The 20,981-nt window shown below is 37.0% G+C and overlaps 2 protein-coding genes and 1 long non-coding RNA gene across 7 annotated transcripts; 2 read left to right on the top strand and 1 right to left on the bottom strand.

Annotated features, from left to right (window-relative positions):
• The first annotated feature begins 1,945 nt into the window (after positions 1–1,945).
• On the top strand, positions 1,946–2,649 carry LOC132034388 (ferredoxin). The gene has a single exon (XM_059424728.1). It carries the CDS (start codon positions 2,027–2,029, stop codon positions 2,459–2,461), a length of 435 nt encoding a protein of 144 aa, XP_059280711.1. The 5' UTR covers positions 1,946–2,026; the 3' UTR covers positions 2,462–2,649.
• A 501-nt stretch (positions 2,650–3,150) lies between these two features.
• On the bottom strand, positions 3,151–19,762 carry LOC132034363 (MLO-like protein 4). Of its 5 annotated transcripts, none has more exons than XM_059424688.1 (15): positions 19,408–19,762; positions 19,300–19,373; positions 18,444–18,670; positions 18,205–18,321; positions 17,692–17,752; positions 17,353–17,444; positions 16,898–16,972; positions 16,305–16,390; positions 15,706–15,755; positions 15,589–15,629; positions 15,339–15,509; positions 15,175–15,210; positions 14,463–14,530; positions 3,932–3,992; positions 3,151–3,827 (listed from the first exon to the last, which is right to left on the bottom strand). In XM_059424688.1, exons 1-15 carry the CDS (start codon positions 19,566–19,568, stop codon positions 3,390–3,392), a joined length of 1,758 nt encoding a protein of 585 aa, XP_059280671.1. In that variant the 5' UTR covers positions 19,569–19,762; the 3' UTR covers positions 3,151–3,389. The 5 variants fall into 5 exon arrangements, with proteins under 5 accessions (XP_059280671.1, XP_059280678.1, XP_059280686.1 ...); XM_059424695.1 differs by having other exon boundaries at positions 19,300–19,357; positions 19,443–19,761; XM_059424703.1 differs by lacking the exon at positions 19,408–19,762 and adding an exon at positions 19,056–19,160 and having other exon boundaries at positions 19,300–19,317.
• LOC132034394 (uncharacterized) lies at positions 8,297–12,969 on the top strand. The gene is made up of 3 exons (XR_009409074.1): positions 8,297–8,706; positions 11,143–11,237; positions 12,409–12,969. It is a non-coding gene; the product is annotated as an uncharacterized LOC132034394 (long non-coding RNA).
• Positions 19,763–20,981: the final 1,219 nt, after the last annotated feature.

Here is a 20,981-nt window from a genome sequence, read left to right as displayed (position 1 = left end):
GGTGAGTAAAAGTTTTCATGGTTCACATATGAACGTTGTTGATGCTGCCACCCGAGTGGAGGTCATGGAGGCTCATGAGGACATTAAGAGAGATAGGAAGAGAGCTCGTTATGTTGCACCTACTAGCAATGTTCCATCTGAAGCAGGGGTGGTCATGGTCAAGGTTCTTCTAGATCAACCCAATCAGCTATACTTTCTTCTTTCAGTTCTCCACCAGCCACTCAGGGGCAGCAACAACATCATAAGTATGGCGGTTCATCTCAGACAGGGACCAACATTTGTAGGTCCCGTGGAAAAGCTCCGGTAGGGGGACCTCCCCGTGTGTTTGGTATGGTCATACAAAATGCAAATTCATCCAATAGAGTGATTATAGGCAATGTTCTGTCAAACTTTCCAAAAATGATGATGCACCCTTGTCTGATTCTCAAGAAATGCACCAATTTTGGAGGATCTAACATGCACCCAATGTCTTTTTTGAAGAGTTTGATCAATATAAATTATAGGTATACTTTCCGTATGTTCTCGTGATGCTTCTGCACTTATAGATCTGGGATATATGTATTCCTATCTGTTGCCTTACTTTACTCCGTGCTTGGATAAAGAACTTGTTATACTCGATGTTTCATTTGATGTCTCGAACCTAGTAGAAGAGTTAGTTAGAGTAGCTATAGAGGCTGTTTGGATTGACTTATTTTACGTGCTTTTAAGCCAAAATAGTTTTTAACCACTTTTGCAGTGTTTGCGTAAGATTAAAAAGTGCTTTTTAGCTAAGCCAAGATAACAAATAAGCCAAAAGCCTAGGATTCCTACCTTATGTCTTATACTTATAAAGCCAATAAATTATAGGGTCATTTGCACTTTGCCCCTATTTTGTGTTGGTATTTAATATTTTCCACTCAATGCAAATAACTTTTTTGCTGGGCATAAATTTATATTTTCGCATTATAATATTCTACAAGTTATGCCCCGACGCCTTAAAGAACTTATGCCCCGCTAGGCATAAGTTCGATTTTGAAGGACAAAAATTAAAGACCAGCCCATTTGAAGGGAATAAATTAAAGACCAGCCCATTTGACGGGCAAGTCGTGCAATTTCTTCTTCTTTTTTTTTTTTTTTTTTTTTTTTTTTTTGCGCAGTTGCCCTTCATTTGGGGTTGTCTTTAATTTTTGCCCTTCAAATTGGTGGTCCTTAAGTTTTACCCCTCGCCTAATATCTCGAGGTTGTGGGTTCGAACCCTAGTTCGGTAGAAAAAAAAATCGCACATTTAATTTTAAAGACAGATTTTTTACAAAATTCAGCCTTAAGGCAGATTTGGGCGCGCGAGTGCGACTCGTCATGCTTACGTAAATTGCGTCCAAGCGACAAAATTTAAAGACCACCATTTTAAGGGGTAAAAATTAAAGACCACCCCCAGCGAAGGGCAATCCTACAAATTGCCCCAATTTCTTTAAGTTATAAGCCCATCCTAATAGGCTCATAGTCTGTCCAGTACACCATTCAAATAGTGAAAAAATATTTAATTATCCAATACTCAGATTAAAATTTTATCTTAATAATCAGATATATAAACTGATTCAAACCTCTCAATGTAAGAAACAACAAACGGAGCCGTAAGTAATCCATCATGGCCATTTGAATTTTTTTGGCTCCTCTAATTTATAAGGGGAAAAAAAAATCCCTTTTATGCCAGTACCATATCCTTTTTTCTTTTTTCCATTTAAATTGTGGTTGACAGTGGAAGACAGGTCAAAATTAAAGCCACAAGCCTTTTGAGAATGAAGGGCTAAAATTGAAGCTTACCATCACATTTACAAAATAACTGGTGAATCCCTCTATGCTGATAAAATGATAAAGCTAGCCACACCATGTTGACACGTGGAAGATAAACCTCCCTTACCCTTCTCCAAAGCACATTATATCCACAAGCCCCTCACTTCTTCTATCCTCATATCTCAAGTGAGGGCATATATCAAGTGAGAGCAAACCACAGTAAAGCAAATAAAATAATTCTTTCTAACTTTGAGAAATGGCTAGTATTTCAGGTACCATGGTTAGCACTTCTTTCCTCCCACGAAAGCCAGTTGTGACTAGCCTGAAAGCCATACCAAATGTTGGACAAGCTCTCTTTGGGCTTAAATCTGGTAGAAATGGTAGGATTACTTGCATGGCTACATACAAAGTGAAGCTTGTTACACCAGATGGACCAGTTGAGTTTGATTGTCCAGATGACGTGTACATTCTTGACCAAGCTGAGGAAGAAGGACATGAGCTTCCTTACTCATGCAGGGCTGGTTCTTGCTCATCTTGTGCTGGAAAAGTATCTGCTGGAAGTGTTGATCAGTCTGATGGAAACTTCCTTGATGATGACCAAATTGCTGATGGATTTGTGCTCACCTGTGTTGCTTACCCACAGTCTGATGTAACCATTGAGACTCACAAGGAGGAAGCACTCACTGGCTAAGTTCTACATTTGTTCACCTGTCCATCACTACCAAAATAAAAATAAAAAAACACTTCATTTGTTTGATGAGCATTTACTTTTGATATGTAACTTTTTTTTGTTTTCCCTCTTTTGTTATCATAAAAGATGCTATGTATGTCTTTTAAGTCAATGACTTGTGCTTAGTATATCAACTCCTATCTCCTTTTTAGATAATGATGGATGTGCTTATTTTCATCTATATTTAACTTGTCTCGGATTCACCTGCTAAATTGTGTGCGCCAATGAAATGGATATTGGTTTGCTGATAGTTTCCGCCAGTGTAGTTGAAATTTCATGCGTAGATGGCAAATGTAATCCATGTTCAACCAAGACAAATTGTATTTTGTCTCATCACACTCTATTTTACGACATTAAAGAATCACCACTAGTACCTTAGTCTAGATCCAAAATAATACTTTATTCCATAGCCTTAGGGCTACTGAAAATTTACAAAGTTAATAAGTCTTAGATGTGCAAGCACTACATCTTTGATGCGGACATTGATTCTCATGAGAGGTCACAATTGTTGCGAGCAAAGATAATAAAGCATTTTCATTATGCTACTAATACTTGCTCTGTTATCCTGTCCAATCCTGGGTGGAAAAGAGTCATGGGGCGTAAAACAAAAACATCTTAAAGATCTAATGTTATAAACTGGAAAATTCCCATGTAAAATTAGGCATATATTCATCAGACTGTTCCTTTACAAATAATATATGTTCATTTTCTGAGTAACACAATACAAGACTAATCTAGCTTAAACATAGAGAAGTGGTCTTCATGTCTAGATAGCAAAGGCAGCAATTTATACTCTTAAGGGGCTTATCCCATGCACGAATTGCTCTGCGTCTACTCAGCTAATGTAGTGTATTGTACAGAATGAATACTCGTGTAGCAAGAGAAAAAATCATGTCTTCTGAAACAGCTCGAAGAGTGTTTCCAGCTTGCCTGCGTCATCATTAGCTACAATCTCTTCTATATCAGTAACCCGAGGTTCAGATGAATGCCTCTCATCAATCACGATCTCCTCTGTATCGGATGAATATTCCCTGTTTCTGAAGGAAAGTTCATGTTCTGGTTGGGTTGAAGTTTCAACAATGCAATCTTCATTTGAGACAACATTCTCATCTAGGTGGTGAAATGAGCCTCTAGAGGAACATGGAGATAAAGTTACTGTTGCTATCTCATCCTCCTCATCAATTGTTGATCCAAGGGAACATGTCGATCTTGTAGTGATAGAGCGTAGAGCATCTCGCTTCGACTTGTCCTTTACTCTCTTACACCAACTGTGAAGTGAGTCTCGAACACTTTCAGCTACTAGAGCCTTTCCACACCGCGAACCCATCTGTAACCAAAACGTTTGTATGAGACTCTAGTTCAGTTGGCATTTTAATACTTGCTAAATGTATTATTATAGAGAGACATAGTAAATGAGAAAAAAAGTATCACCTGCGAGATAATCACGTTTAAAGGAACAGTGCCGTGGCTACACCAGAACTGCACAACAACCCTGTTCAAAGAGTGCAGTTTCTGAGTACCAAATAGGTCTACTAAGGGTCCATCACGAATCATCATAAGACTAATTTTATAAAAGATCTATTAGGGATTCCCTATGCATCTTAAAGAATGTAGTACATGAATTGCCCAAGAACCATGTTCAATAAATGCAGTTTCTAGTACCAAAAACATCTGCTTAGGGATCACATGATCATCATATCATATCATCATCATAATATACTAATAGTGGGAAGCTCCATAATTGAAAGTTGTATTACGATAATACCCTTAAAAAGTTGATTGACTAAATTACCGTCAATCTAAAAGTAAAATTACCCTCATCTAAACACCATTCCTGTGATATATTTGTTTCAAATAGGAATCTACCTTCCAATAAATGATAAATGAAACAATTAATAGAAAATCATCTCTTATTAACCAATTAGCAATTATAACGGAAAGAAACGTTACTTATCATGTTAATAAATTGTAACCTTTCAAAGTGTAATGAATTAGTAATTATAATGGGAAAAAAAGTCAGTTATCATGTTAACCAGACAGAATATGAGGAGTTAGCATTAATAATACAACATGGTCTACATTCATTTGATGTGAATATGTGCAACTCTACAAATCCATTTTACGTTAATCAATGCTTCTTTTCATCTCTCATACTTTAAATGTCATATACTACAAATGAATACGCCATCCGTTCACTTTTACTTGTCCACTATTCCATAAATAGATTTTCACTTTTACTTGTCCACTTTCGCATATCAAGAGAAAAACAATTTATTTTTTCTATTTTGCCCTTAACATTAATTACTCATTCCAAATTATTTTCCAAATCCAATGCAATTATACATTAATTAATATGGGTATCATGATAAAATATGCACTTTTATTATTATTTCTTAAGAAATGTGTAAAGTTCATAGTGGACAAATAAAAGTGAACGGAGGGAGTACAAACAATAGTCCCACAAACTAGGCCACAATAATATCATAATTATGAGTCGGGTTATTAGTCACGATATCGACACACTTTTCATATTCCCATCCATCTTCACTCCATTTATATAAATTCAAATAATCATAGCAAACAAAGTGAGTTGCAGCAGCAGTAGAAAGGGAGAGATTTGTTTGAACTAAGGAAAGATTTCTCCAGCTCATGTCCAACAACCAGTGTTTTAAAATGCAGCCTTGCCCGGGGCGGGGCACTGGCAAAATGCCCCGGGGTATACATCGAGGCTTAATTGCCGTGAGGCTTACGCCCTAAGCGCCCGACTGTACGCCCTAAAACGCCTAAGCTCGACTGTACGCCCTAAACAGGCCTAACGCTCAACGCTCGCGGCTCGCCCAGTTCTTACAAAAATTATATGTTAAATTCCTTAATTAAGGTTGTTGACCCTCATAATTCTTTAACAAATGAATGATATTTAATAGTTTTTCATTTATAGAAATAAGAAGATTGAGTGTAACTCAAATAACAGGTCGTAATATTGTATATTTACTATTTGAGAACATCGTGAGAGTGAATAACACTTAATAATTCTTTTAAAAATGCATAGCCGAATTGTACATTTCACTCGTCATTGGTCTTTTTTCCCATGTATCAAAATTATCATATTTTATTATTTCGATATTTGAAAGTAATTTTATTTTTATTCGTGAAGAAATTACATTTTAATTATAATACTTATAAAGTTTATTGATTATTTGCTCAGATGGAGATAAAATGAATAGTATGTTAGTAATATTGTTTTAAGAAAATGTGATTTTTTCACTGTTTGAAAGTTCAGATGTTAGAGTTGATTTGCATTTCATAATAACTTTTATTTCATTGTATTGTTTATACTTCTAAAGTTATGTTATATATAATTACTAGTTGTAAGTGGCGTATAATGAATTGCTTTGATTAGTATTTTGTGAGGCTAGAGCGCATATTATTTTTCTTTTATTTTTTATGTAATTTTACCTAATTAAAAATATTATTATAATTATATTATTTTATGAAATACTAAAAATTAAATACTCATGGGGCTCACGCCCCGTGCCTCGGGGCTCACGCCCCGTGCCTCGGGGCTCAAGTCTTGCCGAGGCATATGTAAAACGCCCTGCCTTACGCCCCCGCCTTTTAAAACACTGCCAACAGCTATGTGTTCTTTTAGATAATATTTATATCTCCAGTATTTGTTCTATCATGTCTTATGCTTAGGCCTTGGGTTGTTTAGAATTTCCTTTCTTGGGATAGTTTTCTAAAATTTGGTAGTCTGCCAAAAAATTTACAATCGTTGTCGGCCCACATGCATTTTTTTACTACTAATTTTTATTTTCATTTTCATTTTTTCATTGTCATTTATAGCAATAGACATTGCTTATCTAATTAAGATTATGAATAGTTGGTGGTCATAGCAAGAATGAATTATCATCAGTTTCATTATCAATGTGTGAGTGTAATGAAATTCAGAAAGCCCTATTCACTACTGCACTCCAGCATATTGACACTAAAAGATTTCCTTATAGTTAATTATATGTCATTGTTTCATCTCTTTATATGTCATTGTTTCATCTCTTTTGTTTATTTGCATCCTACTTCAGTTTGTTTCCTATTATCTAATAATTCCCTTACAATTGTTAAGTATTACCATTTGCAAGGGTGAATGAGATGGCAATATAAAAGAGACAAATGGAACTGAAGTGGATGTTTATATGTGCTATATAATCTCATTCTACGTTTTTAGTATTATTCTTTTATCGTTACGTTATCTTCTTTAAATATAATTTGGGAACTATGGGATTAAAAACTTGAAGTGTCAGCTTAGGTAAATACCTGCAAATTGTAAAGACTTGGCCAAGCAAAGATAAATATGTATATGACTGAATTCAACTTGGATTTAATTATTATTTAATTTCTTTTCTCTTTTCAGGGTGTATTTCCTAATCAAAATAAGTTATCCTACCTTTAAATTCTGAAGATTAATGTATGTTTATTGAGCTATATTTGTAGGTTTTGTGGAGATATATATTTCTTCGTGGTGTCTTTATTAATTTCGTTAGAGATATTTACATGCATTTTTTAAATTTAGAGCAGGAATTCATCGATATACCACATACCATTAGATGCTATATTATCTTAATTAGTTTTACGTACTTTAGCATTTCCTATTTTGCAAACAACTAACTAATAATTAAATAAATAAAAATTAGCTTATACGGTTGTGTTTATATAGATAAACATATATTTGGTAGAATATATTTTAGTCTACAAGATTATATTTGAAATCATTCTTTGCATTTTTTTTGGATGCAAAAGTAAGCTCTACATACACGTGAACGCACGTTCCCAAAGACTAGTTGCATTATAATACACGTTACAAAACAAGTAACAACAATAAAACCAAAATATATATGTGTTGATAATTAGTCTTCTACTTGATTTTCATTTCATGTTTTAATCTAGAAAGACAGTCTACCAGCTCCTGCTGTAGTTCAACAACTATTCAGAAGTCATAACAACCATCAACTTAAGGCATTCAGTAAGGACCCAAATTCCGACGCAACAACGCCTGGCAATTATCTCTTTTGGTTTGATAGATATTAATACCTTATTTTGAAGGTACTGGACTCGGACAAGGCTTGAAAATCGGGTAACAATGGCTTAACCTAGCAACTAGACAGGACTGAAACTTGAGGATTTTAGCTTAGCATACAAGGTGAAAATGGAAAAATCAGACAAAACTTATAAAATATGACAGGTCGTCAACAGCTTGGGTGGAGGGTTCGAGTTTTAGTATCTCGTCACTTCTGCTGCTAATATTTTAGCTGCTATTTTAAGTGGTTCTCACCAATGTTCCCCTTAGAATGTAACGTACGTAGATAACTGAAGAGTAATTCGTAATCGAAATGGTAATTTGAGAGCTAAAATGGACTGTTATTAATCACTGAAAGATTACAACCAAAAGGTTACAGGTTACAACCAAATGATCACAAGAATAGAATGGTAACAGTGTGAAACTCGAGCTTGAGCTTCAACCTGCAATGGTGGAATTAATGGTGAGATTAGAGGGAGAAGAGAGAGAGAATTGGTGAAGAAGAAGAGAATTGAAGAAATGGGCTCAGAATTTACCAGTCCAAAACTAACTCTCCATTGAGGCCCAATGCAGATTTATACAACTAATCAGCCCAACTACTAACTAATCTCGGTTGTCGATCTCATCACCGCCTCAATCATTCAATCCCCTCCGTTGAATTAATGAGCCCAATCCAACCGCCACCGGTGCAATCGTGCGCTAACCGGTTCGCATTACACGCCACGTCTCCCACTTGATAACAAAACCACTAAACCCTCCTCGTTTCTCTACTTTCCTAATCAGAAAAACCTAAGCATCGTTTCCTTACAAATCCTCCTCCTTCAAAGAGACCCTATCCTCAAGGTCGGAGTTGAGCTACAAATGTTGGGAACCTGCTCTGAATGTAACCCCAATCCTCCCACGTGGCAGCATCAGGGCCCAAATTAGCCCACTGAACCAAAACCTTAACCCCCATTGCATTATTGACCTTTACCATTCTTCGTTCGAGAATCGCGATGGGCTGCATCAAAATGTGACCGTCGGCATCGCAAGCAGGTGGGTGTTGGTGTGCAACCAAGTCCGGCCCGATACGTTGCTTTAGTTGAGACACATGGAAGACCGGATGGATCTGCGAGTCTGGTCGAAGCCCTAAATGGTAAGCCACTGATCCTACTTTTGCAATAATCTTGTAGGGTCCATAATAGCGTGCACTAAGCTTTAGGTTCCTGCGAAGTGCAACTGAGTTTTGATGATAGGGTTGGAGTTTTAAGTAGACCATATCCCTAAGCTGTAGGATATGCTTAGATCTGTGACGATCCGCAAAAAACTTCATGCGCGACTGAGCTTGGGTGAGGTTGTCCTTCAGTTGTTGGATGTGTAGCTGCCTTTCTGCTAAACACTACCCAACTGGGGTACGAATAGAGTGTGGTAGTGACCCAGTAGGGATTTGAGGTGGTTCATACCCATAGAGAGCTTGAAATGGTGTTGTCTTCAAGGAACTATGAAAATTCGAGTTGTACCAGTACTCAGCTAGAGGTAACCACTTAAGCCAACTCTTAGGATTAGTAAAAACCATAGCTCTAAGGTAAGACTCCAAACACCTGTTGAGTCTTTCTGTTTGCCCGTCTGTCTGTGGGTGGTCAGAGGTAGACATATGCAACTTGGTGCCCAAGGCTTTGAATAAATGCTGCTAAAACCCACTAGTAAAAATAGCATCCCTGTCTGATACAATGGATCTTGGTAATCCATGTAGTCGATAAATCTCTCTAAGAAATAGGTCAGCTACATCAGATGCAGTGTAGGGATGTTTCAAGGCAAGAAAATGCCCATATTTACTTAACCTGTACACCACCACTAGAATAACATTCTTATGCCCAGAATTAGAAAGCCCTACCACAAAATCCAAGGCAATGTCATGCCAAGGAGAATCAGGGATGGGTAGGGGTTGTAGCAACCCAGGTGTGAATATAGTTTCAGTCTTAATTCTCTGATAAACATCACACTCAGAGACTAACCTGAAAATCTCCTCTCTTATCTGGGGCCAAAAGAAGAGCATCTTGATTTTTTGTATGTTCCTTGCTGCCCTGGGTGTCTTCCCAATGGGGACTGATGCAATGCCTCAAAGATAAATTGTCTCAACTCATTACCCTTACCTATCACAATCCTATTATCATACCTTATAACCCCTTGTGATAAAGTATAGTGAGGTTTAAAGCCTGGTGCTGCAATTAACTCTGTAAGTTGTAAGGACTGAGGATCATGCTCATAACTGAGCATCACTTCTTGCATCCAGGTAGGTTCTAGGGCTGTTATAGCACAACAGCCAGGATCCTCCTCCTGCCTTCTAGACAAGGCACCAGCCACTCTGTTTTCCGACCTTTTTTTGCACTATACTTCATAGTCCAATCCTAATAGTTTGGTCAACCCTTTCTGTTATAATGATGTGGTCACCCTTTGCTCTAGCAGATACTTAAGGATGTGGTGATCAGTCTTGATGATAAAATGACAACCCTGTAAGTAGTGCCTCCACCTATCCACAACTGCTAGGACTGCCATGAACTTCTTTTCATAAGTGGAGAGACCAAGGTGCTTGGGTGACAATGCCTTGCTGAAAAAAGCAAGTGGTTGACCTTCTTGCATCAACATTTCCCCTATCCCTCTAGCACAAGCATCAGCCTCAATAATGAAGGTCTTATTGAAATTGGCCAGTGCTAACACAGGTGCCTTGGTCATAGCACACTTTAACTCCTCAAATGCAACAGTAGCTTCATCAGACCAAGTGAAAGCATTCTTCTTTAAGAGATTAGTCAATGGCCTACTAATCAGTCCATAGGACTGGATGAACCTCCTATAATACCCTGTTAGTCCCAGAAATCCTCTAAGTGCCTTTAGAGTCTTGGTAATTGGCCAGCTAGCCATAGCCTCAATTTTGGCTGGATCTGTGGAAACCCTTTTACCAGTAATCACATGGCCGCATACTCCACCTTGTCCGACCTAAGTGAGCACTTAGACAACTTAGCAAATAGCTGTTCTTTCCTCAGTACTGCCAACACCTGATTGAGATGATGAGCATGGTTTGAAACTGATGCACTGTACACCAAGATGTCATCAAAAAATACCAACACAAACCTAAAAAAAAGTAGGCAGCAAATACATGGTTCATCAGACTTTAGAAGGTTGCAGGGGCATTAGTCAGGCCAAAAGGCATGACCTTAAACTCATAGTGCCCCAGATGTGTCCTGAATCCAGTCTTGTGTATGTCCTCCTCCCCCATTCTAATTTGGTGATACCCTGCCCTAAGATCAATCTTAGAGTAGATACATGATCCACACAGTTCATCCAAAAAATGATCAACCAATAGTATGGGAAATTTATCCTTGATAGTAATGTTATTTAGTTCCCTATAATCAATACAAAATCTCTAAGTTCCATCCTTCTTTTTGACTAATAGAACTGGAGATGAGAATGGGGAATGGCTTGGTTGTATAGTGCCATTGTTAAGCATCTCATTGACCTGTTTCTCAATTTCATTCTTCTGAAAATAACTGTACCTGTATGGCATGATGCTCACTAGTGATGCTCCTTCTTTCAGGGGTATGAGATGATCATGATTCCTCCTAGGAGGTAGGCTCTTTGGTTCAACAAATACATCTGGGAACCTGCTTACCACTTGGTGAATCTCCTCAGGTATAGTTTCTTCTTCCTGAACTTCTACACCTGATAGTGTGAACAAATGTGACCACATAGTTTGACCCTTCCTTAGAATGTGCTTCATGCCATTGGCTGTCATCTTTTTAAGCTCACCATGATGATACATGCCCTTTAGTTTTACTCTCTTGCCCTTATGAGTTACTTGAACCTTGTATTCTAGGAAATCCAATAACACAGGGTTGTGCTGTTTCATCCAGTCTCCTCCTAGTATCATCTCATTCCCTCCTAGCCTGATCAACCTCACAGAATCTTCAAATTCAATTCCATGGCTCCATTTAAACCTAGGACAAGTATGTTAACTGTATATCCTATTGCCATCAGCAACAGTGACTCTCATAGGTGCAGCATGGCTTATGACACAGCCCAACTTCTTAGCAGTGTCAAGGTCTAGGAAACTGTGAGTACTCCCTGAATCCAGCAGGATAGTGATTTTGTTCTTCTTGGATTCTCCTACCAACCTTATAGTGTTGGCATTTCCACTCCTGACAGGGCATTTAGGCTGACTGCTTCCTCCATTATTTCTCCTGATTACAGAGTTTCTAGCTCTTCTAATTCAACAGGGTTCATTTCTAGTGTCTGCTCACCCTCTTGTTCTACTATGGCATCTATGGCATTCAACTGCTTCAGCTTGCATTGGTGTCCAATAGTGTACTTCTCTCCACATTTGAAACACAATCCATTTGTCTTTCTATACTCAAACAGCGTGTTGTTCTGACTGTTCCCACTAGAGCCCACATTTCTCCCATATCCACTAGTGTTTTGATTCCACCCTGATGTTGTCCTTTGTTCCATTGGACTTTATCCTTTTTCCCTTGGGCATTCAGTAGCTTTTCTTGGTGTCATGCCTTGTCAATTGCTTGAGTAAATGAGTAGGGGTTAAGCAACTTGATGGTGTGTCCTATGTCTTCCTTGAGTCCCTCCACAAAGAACTCTAAGAAAAATTCCTCAGGAATAGCAGGGTTGCGGATTAAAACCCAAGTCTTAAGGTCCTCAAACTGCTCCAAATACTCGTCTACTGTGCCTTTTTGCTCCATTTTTTTTGAATGCTCCTATTAGATTCAATTTACTGTTGCTTGTCCCTTCAAACCTTTTACAAATTTCTTCAGTGAATTCCTTCCATTTAACTGACCCTCTGCTAATGTGATAGGAAATGAATTAGGACTCTGCCTTCCCTGACAGATGCATCATTGCAATCTCAAGTTTTTGATCTGGGTCGAAGATGCGATTGTACTGGAAGTACCTATCAACCTTTCTCAACCACGAACAAGGATCAACTCCATCGAAATATGGAAACTCAAATCTAGGGTGGTGATCCCTAAGGTTCGATGATCTTGTATACTCGTTCGCTTCTCCTCTTGCGTTTTTGCCGCCTGAAAGTTCCATTTGACGAACTCTTCTAGGTGCACTACCTAGGATTCCTTCCTGAGTTGGAGTTTGACTTGAAGAGATGTTACCAGTTGCTTCTTCTCGGTTATTGACCAATTTTTCCAACAGAAAATCCATTTTTTACCTAGTTCTTCCATTTTCGAGTCATTAGACTCGATGTAAGTTTGTAATTGAGTATCCAATTTTTTTACCAACTCTTCAGTCATTTTTTATCGTGTTTCTGGGACTGTCATAGTGGCCAGAATGGGCTCTGATACCAATTGTAACGTACGTAGATAACTGAAGAATAATTCGTAATCGAAATAGTAATTTGAGAGCTAAAATGGACTGTTATTAATCACTGAAAGATTACAACCAAAAGGTTACAGGTTACAACCAAATGATCACAAGAATAATGGTAACAGGTGAAACTCGAGCTTGAGCTTCAACTCGCAATGGTGGAATTAATGGTGAGATTGAGGAGGAGAAGAGAGAAAGCGAATTGGTGAAGAAGAAGAGAATTGAAGAAATGGGCTCAGAATTTACCAGTCCAAAACTAACTCTCCATTGAGGCCCAATATAGCTATATACAACTAATCTGCCCAACTACTAACTAATCTCGATCGTTGATCTCATCACTGCATCAATGATTTAATCCCCTCCGTTGAATTAATGAGCCTAGTCAACTGCCAGCTGGTGCCAACTGTGCGCCAACTGTGCACCAACTGGTCCTGTCATTACGCACCACGTCTCCCACTTGATAACTAAACCACTAAACTCTTCTTATTTCTGTACTTTCCTAATCAGAAAAACCTAAGCGTCGTTTCCTTACATAGAAAAAGATTGAAGTTCTCTCAATGTCAATGACAACTAGTCACTAGTCCATTTATGTGTGAACTAGTTTCGTCTAGTAAGATCTGATCAGTGAAGATTGAGGGGTGCAGTTGCATACTAGAAAGGAATCAGTGGATAAGCTCCAGTTATAGAAGATGAGACATATAGGTATGTAGTAGAACGAGGACTGCAAACAAATAAACAATGCAAGACAACCTTCACCGAAAGATAAATGTATGTGTACACAGTACACCCAATGGCGGAACTAGGATTTTTACTAAGGGGTGTCAAAATATAAAAAAGTAAATATATGACGAAATTAAGGGGTTCAACACATAGCGTGTATATATATATATATATATATATATCTTTTTACGTATTTACACAGTGTAATTTTAGGCGAAGGGGTGTCGATTGACACCCCTTGGATGCATTTGGCTTCGCCACTGAGTGCACTCGAGGTTAAGACTGATAGACAATGAAGGAACTACGATGGCAACAACGGGAGTCATTTGACCAACCATAATTTTTATACTATATTCAAACACAGTGCCTTCTAAAAGGGTCTTTTGCAATCGTTTAAGATAAGAACATGTAAGCGCTCATGTTTATTCCCCATAAGAAGCATGTCGGGAAAGTGAGATGAGACGGTACTATGGTGTCTATGTGAAAACAACTCAGAGTCTCAATCTTATAAGAGAATGATATGATCAATGAAGATGTAGCGATAGAATTGAGACAGGGATGACCAAAAATAGAGTACTACAGGAGCGTTATATAGGAAGATACTTAACAAAGTAAAGGCAAGAATGGGCTAAAGTGATACAAAAGTAAAGTTCTTCACAAATTGAACTATATTAAACACAGAACTAGTTCCATGATAGTACTTTTAAAGTCAAGCACTGAAAAGTTCAACTCCATAGAAAATAGGACAATGGATTTGACCTACTAATTTTAGCTTCAAGGGCGAGGGGCTAGGTGGTCAAGGTGTATATTACATACCCTGAAATCAATCTGATGACAACCATTGCATGGTTCTTCATGAAGCACGCCCGTTGCTCTAATCCCCACTGCAGAAATGGATAAATAGTGTTACGAAGTGAATCATTGATCTACAAGAACAAAAATTCTTCTTGAGATAACAGTCTTTTTCATGTCTATATCAGTCAAGAAAAAGACTTTTTTAAATGGGTGTCTATATCAGTCAAGAAAAAGACTATCATTCATTTAGGCCTACTATGTACAAGTTCAGTTTGCACACTCTAATAAAGAAGCACATAGATGTCATTTTGAAGCATAAATTCCTTATATAGTGATTATCCCTGTTAGTTTTCGAAAATTCAGAGAAAGAAAATAAGGTTCAGCAGAAACTTTTTTCATTCATCGATGTCGGAAAGGCATACACACATATATCTACATAATATATTTCAAAAGTTAGTAGAACACCTTACCTATCCAACCACTATTGTACTTTCTTACAAGACATATTCCACAAAACAAGGACCACCATTCTTTTACAAACTAAACAAAATATTAAAATAGGAACTATTAATTAAGACTATCTAGAAGAATCTCATTTTTCTAACACACTCCACATTCATTCATTTTTAGCAGTAAGAGAAATCTATTTACATATCGACCTAAGAAAGTAGTAATCTTTAAACAAGAGGATGATCCATGGATTATAGAAAAGAAGAAAGGCGATGAATCTCACCAAGGACCAGATAAATGTTGCCATTTCAAAAGCATTCTGTGCAGACAAAAATATCAATGTTAGGGCATTTAACCATGCAAATCCTTTTTATCTTTTCACTTGTTTTGCTTAAAATGAACATTGAACGGTGAATTCAGCAAGATCAGAGTGATCGAGAATTTAACCTGAAAAGATATAAACTGTATCAATCGTAATAGTATCTTCGGTTTCCCAAACCAAAATAATTCATCGCGTGGCTTTACTTGTGTTCCAATAAGTGGACCCTTTGGCTCTGCAATTTCAAGTGCCAACAAGGAGACTACATGCTGTAGTTTTGTTCCAACCACCATGACAAGCTTTGGTACAAGGAATTGTGGGCATCGATACACGATCATTTCAATGAAGCAACGGACCAAAGAAAGTAGGCTGACTTACAATGGCAGGAATAAAAGAAAGCCAGAAGTAGATATTAAGACCTGCAATATAAGAAACATCATTTTGAAAACTTCAACAAGCCAGAGATGATGTTTTCATGTAACAACATTTAATTACCATGAATGTTGATGAAGATGCATATGATGGCATAACCCCAAAGTAGCCAGCTGCAAAGTCCTAGAATAAGTCAGCACAAATATGCAACTATCAAAACACCCATTTCTAGAAGAAACTAAGATAGAAAAGGGCATCCTGGTGCACCAAGCTCCCACTATGCGCGGGGGCTGGGGAAGGACCGGACCACAAGGATCTATTATACGCAGCCTTAACCTGCAATTCTGCAAGTAGCTGTTTCCACGGCTCCAACCCCTGACCTCCTGGTCACATGGCAGCAACTTTAAGAAACTAAGATCAAAATTGAGTAAATTTCCAAATATTAACAGAACTAAATCTCATTAATTGTGCAAAGAAGGGGTTTCCTCTACTCTTTATTTGATGCTAAAAAAATGATCCCAGCATATTCCCAACTTTGCACGTGTTTTGGAAACAGTTTATGCAAAAGTACCTAGCAACATTCATAATAAACGCCAACAGACACTCAAAGAGTACCTCAGGGTTTTGGTAGATGCTATATCACAAAGCATAATAATTACTGAGTCAAAATGTCCTCCCACCCTACTGTGAACTAAAATGATCTAAACCAATAACAAACATACCTGATCCCTACAATTTCATAAAATTCATCTTCCATGCTACGAACCATGTACTTATGGAAATTGTATGTAAGTGGAAGCTTATGATTCTGCACATTATTGAAGCAAGGGTCAGGCAATAAAATAAATAAGTGAGCTTTGAGAAGAACAACAGTTGCTGATTCTTGATTTGGGTAAGTAATAAACCTGCTATAAATGTGTCCTCTTATCTCTGGCATTACTTATCAGTATCACCAGACAAATAAAACACCCTTTTCCACAAACACCTCCAAGCAACAAAATAGTACAACGATACTGAATTTTGGTAACAAACATAATTAAAGCATTCAACTTAGTGCTTCAGCGGTAATGTTCAGATATTATCACTTAACATCAACAGCATTTTTACGATATCCGGCCCTCTTGCATAAAGTTTCCCATAAGAGGACGCCTTTCAATTCGAATGCAGCTGCTTAAGCGTGTCTAGAATGATGCAGACGAATTTTAACCGTGGAAAAGAATAATGAGCATTTCCACCTCTTCCCTTCCCTTCCCACACAAACAAAGGAGTTCAGGTATTATTCCTAAGCAGAGTACTATAAAAAGAAAATACCTACAGTGATAAAGCCCAATCTCAATGCCAAGTAATCTGACTTATGAATTGAAGTCCTGAATTGCTTTAGAAAGCAAAGCTGCAAGATTACAAAACAAATCAGTGTCGCGGATATTTTACATGCAGGGCTAATCCAAAACCAAATTGCTGAAATAATATAGAAGACAAAAATGTATAGGAACTTTGTCATATTTGCCAGGGAGGCTAACAAGTGTTAGTCAAAGGTGGTACCCCAATAATAGATGCACTCAGAACTTGGCAACTCAGATTAAATTAAAGGAACTAATAATTTCTATTCACCAACTTGGATGGGAAAAAAGAATTTCAACCTTTTCCTATTATATAATCTCACGAGGCAGCTATGGAATAAAATTCCATGATATATAAAAAAAATTACTTGAATGCATCCTGATTTACACAGAGTGTATGATGTCATCATAATAAGGCAAGAATTATTACCATCCATATAAGAATTCGACTCTTACTCCATGGATGAGAAGCATGATGCATAGCAAAGGTGGACTGTCGCCTCATCTCCTTATTTTTTGGCACTAAATAAAACAAGAATAAGATAAAGCAGAATGATATTTAGAAACTCAGCTCTATGCTAAAAGATCAGAACACATATTTACTAGTTAATATTAAGACAATTGATGCAATTAAATTGCATACATGTTGAACTATCTATGATAAGTTTCCTTAAATTTGTAACCTGTGCAAGCATGACTTATTTCTTTTCCTCATAAGGGAAGAAGGTGAATATTGTGCACATAGTTTATTATCTTCAATTCCACGCACCTTGTATGTTGTTCTCTGGCCCACTGCTGATTTGGTTTTCCCACTTTCTCCAACTGTATATCTACAATCAAATTCATTCAAAAGAAATAAGTATCCTGCCTTAATTTTAAAAACACAAACAAGGAAGAGCTTGAACCGAGCTGTTTTGCATCAAATAATATAGAGGTGTCATCCGACACCGTTTCGTCAAAAAACTTCACAAAGTATATATAAGTATAGTAATATTTTCTTTTAAAAACATGAATTCCACATAATAGACCGACACTGTCTGAAAATAATGCAAAGTAAACATCAATTTGATCAATCAGTAAAGCCTTAGAACATCTACATCCCTAGAACCAAACTCACATACAAGCTGAGTTGTGATAATGGGCCGACACCACTTGCATAAAATACGCTTCTGTTAGTATACTGTATATAATAACTATATATAGCATAAGGACTCTACGTGAAACATACTAGACATGGAATATCTCCAGCCTTATTTAGAAAATGTTGATATTGAAACCCTACCTTGGTCATGGCCAAGCCCACAACAATACAACTGTAGAGAACATGGGTAATACCAAGAACAAACAGGAACCGGTGAAGCTGCTCGAGACCTTCATAGGAGACAAAAGGTTCACGTCCCTGTTACGTTGTTAATACAAAAGATTTGTCCTTAATTAGTGCAGTAGCAGAAGCAGCATTTTGGTGCAATATGAATCAAGAAAAACAATTTGGTGCAATATGAATCAAGAAAAACAATTTACCTCACCACATTGATGTGGTGGTTGATAAATTCCCTTGGGAGGAATATCAGTATGATTAGGGAGAATGGAGGACCTTGACAAATGGTTTGTCTCACTCGTACTGTCATAATCTTCTTGAGAACAAAGGTAGAATCTACTGCTAAAAAGTGATGAATTCACACAAATTTGAGAAATCTGCCTAGCGCATTGTCCCAACAACAAAGAAATTAGCCCAAGCAGCATCAATTCTGTCCCAATAAGACATACAAGGGAAAAAGAAATCCACATCAGATATCCCAATGGAAAATCACCTACATTGCTTATATATAGCATAGGTGCTTCAGGAAAAAAAAGATCATCAAAAGTCTTGAGATTGGGCAGCCCGGTACACTAAGCTTCCACTATGCGCAGGTCTAGGGAAGAGCTGAACCACAAAAGTCTTTGAGATTGGAAGTATTATAATTGAGCATCATATAAAGTTGAAAACAAGATCTATTTTAGCAATTCTAAGTTATTAATTGACCAGCAAAATACAAGTGTTAAGCAAGAATGGAAGCAATGAAAAACTCTTGCAAACTTTATACAATGCCAAAGCTACCATTAACTGAAAAAAAGAAAAGAAAAAAGGATTACCCAGTTTGCAAACTTGTCAATAAGACTACGTCTCAATCACAAACTAGTAGGGTCAATTGTATGAATCTTGTATGGTTCAGTCTGTTTTATTCTGGCCCTTACATACTAAATAAAAGTTGGAAGTAAGTCAGATTTTTACTAGTACATCTTGTAGTCATACTACATATAGAGAGAGGTCAAGACAAGAAAAGAATTCAAAAGCTAACAATGGCGTTAAAACAAGAAATATGAGACAATGGCTGACCTTCCTTTATCTTCTCCACAGAAGCAAAAAGAGCTTTTCTTCTAGTCTTTTTCAACCACTGCATATATACACAACTTACTAAGAAATGACTGTCCATTGGGTGTTTACTGAAACAGAATTAGTATCACACATTGACTACTGACCCTTCCAAATCGGTAAATGGAGCGTTGGACAAACAAGCAAACAAATACCATAACTGTGGTGACTGTTGCCACTGACCATGTTGGTGTTTCCTCCAATGACCTTCCTTCCCTGAATACTACTTCCATTTCTTAACCACCTTCTTCAAAGTACAAGGCTTTCTGGGAAAATCAAGATCCAGCAAGTGACTGGATACTGAAAAGGCTTCACATTTGACTTCAACTTATAATATAATAACACTTTATTACTATTACAAGAGTGGAGATCCACTGCATGGAATCTTCCTCTTTCTTTCTCTCACTTTTGTTGGACTAAAAAAGAAATGTGGCTAACTAGCTACTTCTTTCTTTTTATATAATCACTCCGTACCAAAATAAGTGTCATTTTAGACAAAAACATTTATTCCACAATAAGCGTCACCTTAAAAATTCAAGACAAAAATTAGCAAGCGTTTCGAAAGATGCTTTTAGTATTAACTGAGTAGTGCTTTTTAATATTGCTCAATTCTATCTAACAAATTATAAAAGAGGTAGTTTAGTAAAATCCACATTATATTTGTTGATTTTCTAATGAGCGTAATTTTTAATGAGAGGACACTTATTTTGGGACGAATGGAGCAATTTAGTACTCCCTTTGGATCAAAAAGAGTGTCCACTTAGCCATTTGCACACTCCTTAAGAAAATACTAATTCCTAGATAAAAATAGATAATTTGATTAAAATGCCCCTGATTAATGGGATTTAATCACATAACATTTAATATGAGCAAATCTGAAAAAATAAAACTATTTTTTTTTATTTTGAAGGAAATAAAAATACTCAAAGGAATAATATAAGCACAAGCGGAAGACTCAACAATGACTATATAGAAGAAATTTATCAAACTAGAGAGAGAAGGTAGGAGACTTTACTTAATAACTCAAAACTCTTAAATCTCACTACAATGAAAATATGTGACATAAAGCATCCCTATTTATAATACTAGAAAACCAACATATACTAGGACTAGAAAACCCATTCCAATATGAACTAAAAATAAATCCTAACTATATGAATTAAATAAATATCAAATACCAATCCTAAACAACTTTGGATTAGTAATCTTGGTTTAATTCCAACATAGCCTCCCCTTAAACCAAGATCTTCAACCTTGAGCGTGCCATTAACAATATCATATCTTGTAGAAGTCAACCACCTCGGACTCTCGAACAATTTCTGAAGTACGTAAGCATCAACAAACTTATGAAAGTGCCATCTTTAGTCGGCTTCGGTTCTCTTCAACAAGATTCAAAGTTAATTTGGCTTTCTCCATCTTCAAATATCATGAGCATATTTGTTCTTCTTTTTGTATCCTTCAATAACTCGTCTTGATTTAAAATCATCTGCTTCTTCAATTGATTTGTACTTGGTCTTGTGTGCCCATCCGACTCTAGTTGACCTTTCAATAGGTGGTAGAGCAATATCATCAACAAATAATTTTTCTTCAAGCTCCTCAAAATATGCAATCTCAGATAATGGTTCAAAATTGATTATGTCTTCAAT

This window comes from Lycium ferocissimum, chromosome 2 (genome assembly GCF_029784015.1).
Source record: "Lycium ferocissimum isolate CSIRO_LF1 chromosome 2, AGI_CSIRO_Lferr_CH_V1, whole genome shotgun sequence".
Classification (NCBI taxonomy): domain Eukaryota; kingdom Viridiplantae; phylum Streptophyta; class Magnoliopsida; order Solanales; family Solanaceae; genus Lycium; species Lycium ferocissimum.
The sequence above is the reverse complement of the archived record's forward strand: the minus strand, read 5'-3'. Positions and strand labels throughout refer to the sequence as shown.